At 39.0% G+C, this 11,633-nt stretch overlaps 1 protein-coding gene across 1 annotated transcript in view; it reads right to left on the bottom strand.

The window, feature by feature from the left end:
* C5H12orf56 (chromosome 5 C12orf56 homolog) overlaps window positions 1-11,633 on the bottom strand; it is a 97,220-nt gene that overhangs the window by 25,122 nt on the left and 60,465 nt on the right. The window contains exons 8-10 of the mRNA XM_044679212.1: window positions 5,972-6,078; window positions 5,604-5,693; window positions 689-842 (exon numbers count right to left, since the gene is read on the bottom strand). Coding sequence (XP_044535147.1) covers window positions 689-842; window positions 5,604-5,693; window positions 5,972-6,078 — 351 coding nt within the window. The remainder of the gene's footprint in view (window positions 1-688; window positions 843-5,603; window positions 5,694-5,971; window positions 6,079-11,633) is intronic.

The raw sequence follows: 11,633 nt of genomic DNA, 5'->3' as shown, positions 1-11,633 counted from the left end.
GAAAGAAGGAAGGAAAGAAGGAAGGAAGGAAGGAAGGAAGGAAGGAAGGAAGGAAGGAAGGAAGGAAGGAAGGAAGGAAGGAAGGGACATAAAGAGAGACAGATGGAAATATTTGAGCTGAGATTTGCAGGAAGCTAAGAGCACCAAGAGGAGGAGGTGAGGAGGGAGAGCATTCCAGACATGGGAGACAGAGTGGGAAAAGACAGGGAGTTGGAAGATACATTGTCTATTAGAGGAACAACAAAGTTACTGGATCATCAAAGTCAGTGGATCATAGCTTACCTGGAGTGAATTAAAGTTTTTTAAAAATGGAAAATTAGGAGGGAGAAAGGTTGTTAAAATCTTTAAAAGCCAAACAGAGAGTTTTATATTTATTCTTAGAGATAATAGGAAATTGTTAAAAAAAAAAAACCCTCTTACCTTCTGAAAAAACAAAAACAAAAACAAAAACCCTCTTACCTTCTGTCTTAGAATCCATGCTGTGTATTGGTTTCAAGGCAGAAGAGAAGTAAGGGCTAGGCAATGGGGGTCAAGTGACTTGCCCAGGGTCACACAGCTAGGAAGTGTCTGAGGCCAAATTTGAACCCAGAACCTTCTGTCTCTAGGCGTGACTCTCAATCCACTAAGCCACCCAGCTGCCCCTACTATTATCTCTTTCACAGCACCCCAGACCCTGTTAGAAGAGGGCACTTATATACTCCAGAATGTTTTGTCTCACCTCAGCATCAAAGGGCATCTCTACTAAAGATGAATCAGGCATAAGCTGGATACCAAACACAGGACAAGATTTGGGCATTTCAGGTTCACTAATTAAAATGATCAAAAGAGTAATTAGTGTTCCCCTGTAAAACACATAAAAGGGAAATAATGAGTAAAACTCTGAAGAGTCAGGTTGAGTTCCGAGATGCTGACTACAAGTAATGAGAAGTTGAATTCTTATAGTAATTTCGGCTTTGTGGGGCACTTTATAAATATGATCTTCTATTAGCCTCAAGCAACCCGGAGAGGTAGGTGCTATTATTAATCCCATTTTACAGATAATGAAACTGAGGCAGAGCTGTTAAGTGTCTAGTCCAGAGTCACTCAGCTAGAAAGTGTCTGAGGTTACATTTGAATTCAGAGCTTCCTGCCTGGAAGCACAGCATTCTGTGCACTGTGGCGCCACCTTCTATGTATAAGAACCCAAGTAGACTTGGAGCAGTGTTTCTTCTAGGTCATCTTTGGCCAGTTTTACATGGGCATAAAGAGATGGGATACCTGCTAAGGAGGAATTATTCAGTACAGAAAAAAAAAGTAAAGAAGAGTTTTCTCATTTAAAGGCTAGAAAGATCCCTGGCTTTGGTTGGAGTCAGGAAATCTGAGCCTGAATCGTGGGTTTTCTATTCACTAGTTGTGCAGCATTGGACAAATGATGCAGTCTCTACTGGTCTCAGTATTTTCATCTGTAAATTGGGATATGGGGATCTAACCAAATGATGTCAAAGAGTCCTACCAACTCAATACACCATTACCTTCTTATTAGTAAAACAGTTCCTGTTGCTGAATGTATGGAGTGATAGACTAAATAATGAGGCAAGAAGGGGCAGCAGATAGAGCACTTGACCTAAAATCAGGAAGACCCTGAATTCAAATCTACTGTCAGATACTTATTGGCTGTGGGACCCTTGGCAAGTCACTTAACCTCTGTTTGCCTTGGTTTCCTCATCTTTGAAATGGGGATAATAATAACATCTATATCACAAAGTTGTTTTGTTGAGATAATATTTATAAAAGGCTTTGCAAACTTTAAGTCATTACATACAATCTATGATGATGATGATGATGATGATGATGATGATGATGATGATGATGATAAGATTTGGGGCAACCTTCATTCTGGGTATTAGCACAAATTTGCTTTTAGGATGCCGTGTGTTCCAGGAAATATAGAAACACAGAAAACCAATTTGTCTAAACATTTCCTAGATCAAAAGAGGAAACTGAGGCATTGGGAGACTAATTGATGTACCTAATGAACAAACATAATTAATGTGAGTGACTTCAGCTTTAACCCAGAGTGCCAACAGGGGGAAAGGGTGGTGAACACCCATGTTCCTCCAACCCTCCTATGAAGGGGGACTTCATTTAGGGATGCACTGGGGGAATCAGACCCCACCAACAGCAGATAATTCCTGTCCTGCCATCTGGCCGGCACCTGTACCCTTCTCACTGGCCTCCTCAGCAGGCAGACCCAAGACAGCCTAGGGTCTTTGTTCTTCACTCCCTCCCCACAAAATCAATTCTACTCTGGCTCAATGTCACACACCTAGTTAGCGAGTTCGAGATAGGACTAGGACTAAATTCAAAGGATTGGCTAGAAGAGCTGATAGTTAAATTATCTGCCTGAGCATTTATTGACACATCAGAATGGGCAAACCAGACCTTGATTGTTTTATTGATTGTCTAGACATAAGTGATAGAGATAATGTGAATCATGCAGATAAATCTTAAAATTGTATCCATTAGACATTTCCCCCTAAAGATCTGATTGTTAAATAGTTATCAGCACATAGTTGACTAGACCTCAACTTCCTAATTCCCATTCGAGGGTTCTATCAAGTAAGCCACCATTCTCATAGAAGAGTGCTAGAAAAATACGGTTTTTGGTTAAAAAAAAGAATGAGCCCAAACATTTGTCTGTATTCATATGTAAAGGACAATATAAGTACAAATGCCTAGTACATGAGAGCAAATCATTAGAAAAAATGAGTGTTGGTATATATGTTAATGACAAATTATTGTATTAATATATTATAGAATATATTATGCCCAATGATATATTAATACTATATAATATTATTAATTATTATATATTCTATGCAATAATTATATGATAAAGTAATATGTAATATAAATAATATATATTAATATCCTAAAGGAAATAGCTAAAAACTATCAACTGTAAGCATTTCTTTCATATTGTAATAAAACATACTTTTAGTCCTAGAGATAATCTTTGCTTAGTAATAACTACAAGGTGTTTCTACTCTAATTTTGTAAACACTTTTTTGCTGACAATTATACACTGATAAATTACACATTGATAAATCTAAATTTTTAATGGTGATACAATCTAATCTCTATTCCTCCCCAAAAGAAAAATTAACCCTTACATTTTTCTGGACCCTTCCTTTCTGTCCCAGGAACAACTCTAGGACAGAAGGGCAACGGCTAGGCAATGGGGGGGGGGGGGGGGGGAGGAGCGAGGGTAAGTGATTTGCCGAAGGTCACACGTAGATAGTTTCTGAGGCCAGATTTGAACCCTGTGTCCTTGTCTCCAGACTTAGTAGTCTATCCACTGTTTTTCCCATCAATACTTACGTCCTGATAAATTGCAGAACCTAGATTGGTCATTGCTAGTTTCCTTTATTATAATTTTTTTTCTCAGTTACATGTAGATATAATTTTAGCAATTTGTTTTCTGACATTTTTCCATCTGTATTCTCTCCCTCCTTCCTTCCCAGGTACTAGCAATGACCAATCTAGGTACCAGAAGAGATTAAGAAAATGCTTTTCACTTGCTTCCTGAGGTGAGGGTGGTCATTTGGCACATCTCAGAAAAGAAACAAGAAATTCACCTCTTTCCTTTCTTTGGGGAGGTGAGGGATTGGCTTGGTGCAAAAGGTTGTAATATTCTTCCTCTGCCAAATCCTCTCCTGTGCTAGCTGGTACTGCCTAATTGTTTTTCTTTGTTACAAAGGAAGGCTCACTGAGTGAGCGGATGACACTATACCCAGAAGTGACTATATCAAAACAAAAGACATCAATAAAATTTTAATTGTCAGCAACAAAGAGAAATGACTCCCTTAGGGCAGTCATCATAACATTTTAACTTCAAAACCACCAAAAAATAAACTTAAAACTCAGTATGGTGACTAAACAAATACTATTCAAAGCATATAGACATATTTTCTACCCTCTAATTCACACCTCAGCTTCACCTATCAGAAAAATCCTCATGGAGACCACTGGTTTTGAGTAGAACATGATTCATTCCATCTCTACCTACTAAAAAAAATGAAAGTGACTTGAGAAAATATTTTGTGTTTTAGTAATTCAGAGGTACATAGCATGTGCCAGTGAGTTGCTGAGACAGTAACTGAGGGAGAAAAAAACTATCTGAAACCCCTTCTTTGTGCAGTCACTGAAGATGAGATATCCACAATGAAAGCTGGGTTTTCATGAGAATTTTGGAAATAATGGTGACAGATTCATTAAATGACACTGTTGGGCAAGAACTATAATCTTCGAATCTAGCGGAAGATGTGAACAGAGCAGGAGGGATAGACTACATATGAAGAGAGAAAAAGACTATCTACCTATCTATCTAACAAGTCTATCTATCAATCAATCAGTCTATCAAGCTATCAATCAATCTACTACCTATTGATATATCTATTATCTATTTATCAACCTACTGAACAATCTATCTCTCCCATCATCTATGTCTATCTATTCATTTATCTATCCATTTCTATCTATCTATCCTCTATCATGTCTCTATTCTCTCTCTCCCTCTCTCTCCCTTTCTCTCTCTCTGAATGAATGAGTGACACACATCCATCTATAGAGAGTGTCCCAAAAGTCTTAGAACGGGTTTTTTAAAACCTGCTTTAAGACTTTGGGGACACCTTGTATATGTACACATATATCTAGAGCAGTACTTCGGTAAGCAACAAAAAAATTGCAGCCCACTAGATGCCCACTAATTCAGGAATGGCCGACCAAATTGTGGTATGAACAAATAGAATAAAATATTACTGTTCATAAGAAATTACAAATATGAAGAGTTCAAAGAAGCATGGGAAGATTTATATAAACTGGTACAGAGTTAAGTAAAACTAAGAGGATACATAAAGAACAACAGCTAATTTTCACAACTGATCTATGGCAGAGAACCAATGATGAAAAGCACCTTCTCTGCTCTCAGTAGAGAGATGGTGTATTTGGAAAGTGGAACATGGTATTGTTTTTCTTTTGTTAGAGAGAGGACTCAATATGTAGAGTACAGTGGTTGGTTCTAACATTTTTTTTTAATTTTTTTTAACCCTTAACTTCTGTGTATTGGCTCCTAGGTGGAAGAGTGGTAAGGGTGGGCAATGGGGGTCAAGTGACTTGCCCAGGGTCACACAGCTGGGAAATGTCTGAGGCCAGATTTGAACCCAGGACCTCCCGTCTCTAGGCCTGGCTCTCAATCCACTGAACTACCCAGCTGCCCCTCTAAATCGTTTTTATAAAGCCTCTTGAAGGCTGTGAAGCCTGTCTTCTCAGACTAATTAATTTTGAAATGTATAAAATAAAATACATTACCGAAGAAACCAATTATAATGAAATAATTATCAGAACATTTTTTTAAAAAAGTTCAAAATCCCCAGTTTAAGGGAGGATAATTTGTATAAAAACAAAAAGTAGATAAAACATGTTTTTAAAAGGGGAGAAGAGGCAAATGTATAATGGTTACAGGAATGTTTATAAAGAACACAGAGTGATGAGCTGCAGAAGGTTTCAGAAAGGCTTGAAAGCACCACAAATACTATCTCTAGACATCTTCACAGAATTCTCACCGTTTAGTAACTAAAGTGTTCAGGCGTGATAACTCTGTTTCCGTTTCTCTGAACATCAGTCCCAGAGTCTGTATAATCTGAATGCAAGCCCTAGAAAACAAAGGAGATCCCAAAGCAGTTAAAACAACCAGGGGATGGCTTTTTTTCCCCTTCCCCAAGTGTGAGCTCACTTAGCAGTCTGTTTCTTAATAATAAGCCTTAATCGAATAGGTAAAATATCCAGGTAAAACAAAAATCACAACATTATTAAATTTTACATTAGCAAGATCATTTTTTGTCCAGTACTAAAGTCCTTTGCTTGCCTTTTGATAGCTATCAGAAAAGTGGGGGAAACCAACTCTAATTAATTCTCAAAACAGATGACTTACTCCAGCTGACCGATCCTTTGGCTTTTATTTTGAAATTCACTGGGATCCTGAGGTTTGGGCAAATACTCATGAACTTTGCTCACTAAGAAATAGTACAGGTCACTAGTCTGTGAAAGGAAGAGAGAAAGACAGTCATTCAAGGCAAAAACGTTCATATTTCTCTAGATAAGAGATCTTACATAACCAAGTACCAAGGAATGGTTTGTCCTTTGATTAATTCGGACAATGAGCTACAGTATTTCCCAGGGAACACCAGCACAGCCAAACTTGAGGCTGTCTTTTCCCAGAAATAAACTGATTATTTTTAAAACAAAGGTAGTCTGTCTTAGTGGGCAAGAGGGAAGGAAAGGGAGATCAGGCCAGTGAGATAATGAGTCTCATTGACAACTTTAAAGCCTGTCAGTTGTTTGTATTATTGGGAGGCGTGGTGTCATAGTAGAGAGAGGGGGCCAGCCTTGCAGGCAAAAACACTGGATTCTGACCCAGACTAGCCTTGAGACTATGAACAAGACTCAGACACTAGCTAGATGAAAGACAGACAGACAGACAGACAGAGAGGTATAGACAGATAGATGATAAATAGACATAGTCAAACTTATAGATAATAAACAGACATGATAGACATAGATATGTAAGAATGATATAGATGGCAGAGATGACAGTCAGATGATAGAGAGCAAGAGAGATAGATACAGATAGACAGATAGATGTAGACAGATAATATAGATGCAGACAGATAGATGATAGACATAGACAAACATAGACAGATGATAGACATAGATATAAGAATGATATAAATGGTAGAGATGACAGTCATATGATAGATTGATAAATAGATAGACAGACAGAAAGACAGGTAGATAGATAGATAGATAGAGAGAGAGAGAGAGAGAGAGAGAGAGAGAGAGATGGATGGATAGAAATAGACAGGCAGATAGATAGATAGATAGATAGATAGATAGATAGATAGATAGATAGATGGATAGATGGATGGATAGATATAGGTAGGTAGATAGGTAGATGGATAGATGGATGGATGGATAGAAATAGACAGATAGATATAGACAGATGATATATAGACAGATAAATGACAAACAGGCATAGTCAAAGATATAGATAATAAATAGATGATATATAAGAATGATATATAAGATAGATAGATAGATAGATAGATAGATAGATAGATAGATAGATGGATAGATGGATGGATAGATATAGGTAGGTAGATAGGTAGATGGATAGATGGATGGATGGATAGAAATAGACAGATAGATATAGACAGATGATATATAGACAGATAAATGACAAACAGGCATAGTCAAAGATATAGATAATAAATAGATGATATATAAGAATGATATATAAGATAGATAGATAGATAGATAGATAGATAGATAGATAGATAGATAGATAGAGGAAGGTTTTAAGGGCATACTCTGTCCTGAGGACTGTGTAAGTCCTGGGGAAACAAACAAATATAAATATACAAATACAAACAAATAAGCCAATAAGATGTCCCAGGGTTCAAGGAGTTTACATTCCAATGAGGAAAGAAAACACAGATAAGAAAGCTGGAAATCAGGGAGAAAAGAAAGAACAATAATAAAACAGAGATATAAAGTGCTATATAAGGTCTGAATAGGAGTGATTACTGATTGGGATGGAATTTTTGCCATTCTACATCAAAGGGACCAAAAGTTACCCTTCAGGTGTTCCCTACACTGATGAAATCACTGGAAGAAAAAATAATACAATTATCATTTAATTCAATTCAACAAATATTATTAAGTTCTTATCATGGGCCAGGCATTGTGCTAGGTGTTGGAAATATAAAGATAAAATTACTTCAATCCTTGTTCTTTCATGAACTTGCTGTATAACTTTAGGCAAATCACACAATCTCTTGGCTCTTACCCAGTCAATTCTTATTCTCTTATGGACCTGTGATTTCTTTGGACAGAGGAAATCCAGTGAGGAAACTCCCTCTCCTAATGCAGACTGGCACTTCTCAAATTTACTGTCACAGAAAGCTTCTGAGGACCATGAGAGACTTGCTGGTGGTTGAACATCCAGCATATGTCCTAGACAAGAACTGAACCCAAGTCTTCCTGACAAAGGGCCAAAGGTAATAGCCTACATCTGATTGTGTGAGAGGGGTTCCTATTCTAGCAACATCACAGAACTACTGAGAAGATAAACTGGAATAATAGATGGGGAAAATACTATTTTCAGGAAATGTGAGGTATTGGTATATTCCAAACAAAGGATACTGAACTAAAACAATCTTAAAACTTACATTAATAAAAGGAATGGGGGGCAGCTGGGTAGCTCAGTGGACTGAGAGTCAGGCCTAGAGACAGGAGGTCCTAGGTTCAAAACCCAGCCTCAGCCACTTCCCAGCTGTGTGACCCTGGGCAAGTCACTTGACCCCCATTGCCCACCCTTAACAATCTTCCACCTATGAGACAATACACCGAAGTACAAGGGTTTAAAAAAAAAAAAGGAATGTATGGATAGATAGATAGATAGATAGATAGATAGATAGATAGGCCACTAGATGTCTCAGTGCATAGAGAGCCAAGCCTAGAAATAGGAGGTCCAGGGTTCAAATTTGGCCTCACATACTTCCTAGTTATGTGACCTGGGCAAGTCACTAAACTCCAATTGCCTAACCCTTACCACTCTTCTGCTTCAGAATCGATGCTTAGTAACAATTCTAAGACAAAAGGTAAGGGTTTTAAAAAAAAAGGAGAGAGATGGGTAGACAGATGTTTCAAATTAGTATAACAATAAAAATTGGTAAATAAAGTTGTTATCATCCTCCTCCTGCATTGCTATTTGCTACAAAATAAAGAAAAGAACCAGTCATAATCTTCACTGATTGGGATCAAGTAGGCATTAAGAAAAATACAAACTTGTGAAATTAGGCCAATTGAAACAAATGCAATCTTTAACCCTTATCTCCTTTTCTTTTTGTCTGATTTTCTTGGGACTAAGGTTTACAGGAGACATATTTACTGCAGACAGATCACGGAATTCTACAGTAGTGGAATTGGCCCCCCTACTAGGACCTTTGGGAGTCATTGTACAGATTAATCTCTAAATATGCCAGGGATGATCCATCCCCTTCACAGAGATGGAGTGACTTGCTTAGCTGTTATATTAGCTTGGGGAGATGATGAAGCATTAGAAAAATGCTAGATTGAACTGGATATAATTGTGTATAAGGACAGGGGCAAGGGAGGAGGAAACGGGATTCCTGAGGTGATGAGACATGCTCCCTCCTCACCAAGTTTTTTCTCTCCTATTCAAGCACTCCATGAATGTGAGTTTTTTTATTATTATATTCACAGATGGCTGGAATTCCACCATCAGAATTTCATTTCTTTCTTCTAAGGCTTTAACACCCATGAAAATGCAAATAGCCCTGGCAATGCTCACTAGTCATTCATATGATATTTGTGAATGAAGAATTTGGGAGTTGGTTTTGAGAATAGGAAGGGAAGAGAGAGAGGGTGAACATCAAGAGAAGTAAGAGAATAGGGATGAGGAGAAAAGAAGCATCTGTTGATGGAGCAGAAAATGGAAAGGAAATGAGCAGTTGGATACTGTTATGTGCCAGGCATTGTGCCAAGCAGTTTTTACAAATATTATTTCATTTGATCCTCACAAACCCCCTCTGAGGTTAAGGGTTATTACTATCCCCATTTTAAATTTGAGGAAGGAAGAGAAAGAACAGGGAGGTTGGAGATGGTTCCAACAAATTGCTTTCTTCAAAGATATGCCCATAGTAGACTGACTGACAAGTTGATGCCAATATCCAGGTCAGAAGCTTTCTAATCACAACTTCAATCCCAGCTCCAGGGAAGTGAACCAAAGAGCTAAATTGTTGACTAAAAGCTAAAGTTGACCTTCACTGTGCCAAGAAGTCACTAAAGTCCCAGAGGGATACCAAGCCTCCCCAGATTGTCCCCAATGGGAATTAGAACTGGGAGCCCAGCTACTCAAACCACAGGCAGTTGATTAAATGGGTATAGATAATACAACATAAATTACAAATAGAGGCAGCTAGGTGTCTTAGTAGATAGAAAGCTGGATCTAAAATCAGGAAGATCTGAGTTCAAATCCAGCCTCAGATATTTATTAATTCTATGACCCTGGGCAACCTGTGACTCCTTGAGAGCAACATCCTTCACCTTTCTCCGTATCCTCAGCAATAAGCAGAGTGCCTGACAGAGGAGGCACTTAATAGCAACTGACTGACTCTAGGGATAGAGGAAATGGATACCATGGAGTCTGCAGATGCCCAAATCTAAGGGCAGGACATCAAGCCTCACTGAAAACAGGCAAAGAAAGACAGGTTGGATGCCTGCTCTATGACTCATATGAAATAATGGGAAGGGAAGTGAACCAAACCATGAAAATAATTTCTACAATAAGACAACACTGTGAAAATAAACAAAGAAAACCCAAACTTTGCCAACCCTGGATTTGAATCTCAGTTCTGTCACTGATTGTCTCTGTGACCTGGAGCAAGTCTGATGACTTCTCGGACTTTATTTCCTCATCTGTAAAATCATGCGGTTGGGACTAGATGGCCATTAGGGTCCCTGCCAACTCTATTTATCAATGGTCTTGGAGAAGATAGCCCCGGTCAATCTAAACCCATGCAGCCTCAGAAAAGAGCAATCCAAGTCAGTAGACCTCTGCCTTCCAAAGGAAAGTCTGGACCTAGAAGGGGTAGCTAGGGTACCCTCAGAAAGGAAGGAGGAGGGCAGCTGGGTAGCTCAGTGGACTGAGAGTCAGGCCTAGAGATGGGAGGTCCTAGGTTCAAATCCGGCCTCAGACACTTCCCAGATGTGTGACCCTGGGCAAGTCACTTGACCCCCATTGCCCACCCTTACCACTCTTCCACCTAGGAGCCAATACACAGAAGTTAAGGGTTTAAAAAACAAAAAGAAAAAAAGGAAGGAAGGAAGGAAGGAAAGAAGGAAGGAAGGAAGGAGGGAATGTGAGCCCCAGAGAGTAGCAGTCAAGAGCTGAGATTGGCTTTGCCTCCACAGGTGGCCATAGTCTTAGTCACATCTCTCTTACTTCTTCTATGTCTCAGATCACTGAATGAGTCAAAGACCTTAGTTTACAATTCAGCTCTTCCATTTGCTCTGTGTGACCTTGACTTTGTTTTCTTGAACTGTAAAATGGGGGAACTGGTGACTACTAAGGTTTTTTCCAGTTCTAAATCTGTGTTCCATGGACAATGACTCCCACTAAGAAATTATCAGTTAAGGCTGAGGGCAGAGGAATCAGGGAGAGGCTGTGGCTAGGATGGAGGACCATGGCATGAGAGGAAGCGCCAACTGATGGGTCAGGGGAGGAACAACACCTAGGCTGCCATCTTGAAGCTTCCTATATTAACTAATTCTCCTTGCTAAGAAGAGGCTGAGCTCCTTTGTTTCCAGGGCAGAAAGACAGCCAGTGGTACTAGGCCCTCCAAATTTGATGGCCTGGGGCAAGCCCCTTATGCCCTACTTTAATTAGAGCTCTGGGAGATAAAGTATACATGAGGAAATCATACATGGCCAAGGAAGGCCTCGCTGTTATATTCATTTACTCAGTAATGGAGGGGGAGGGGGAGGGAGGGAGGGAAAGAGAGACAGAGAGA

Source organism: Gracilinanus agilis, chromosome 5 (genome assembly GCF_016433145.1).
Source record: "Gracilinanus agilis isolate LMUSP501 chromosome 5, AgileGrace, whole genome shotgun sequence".
Taxonomy (NCBI): Eukaryota; Metazoa; Chordata; class Mammalia; order Didelphimorphia; family Didelphidae; genus Gracilinanus; species Gracilinanus agilis.
The sequence above is the reverse complement of the archived record's forward strand: the minus strand, read 5'-3'. Positions and strand labels throughout refer to the sequence as shown.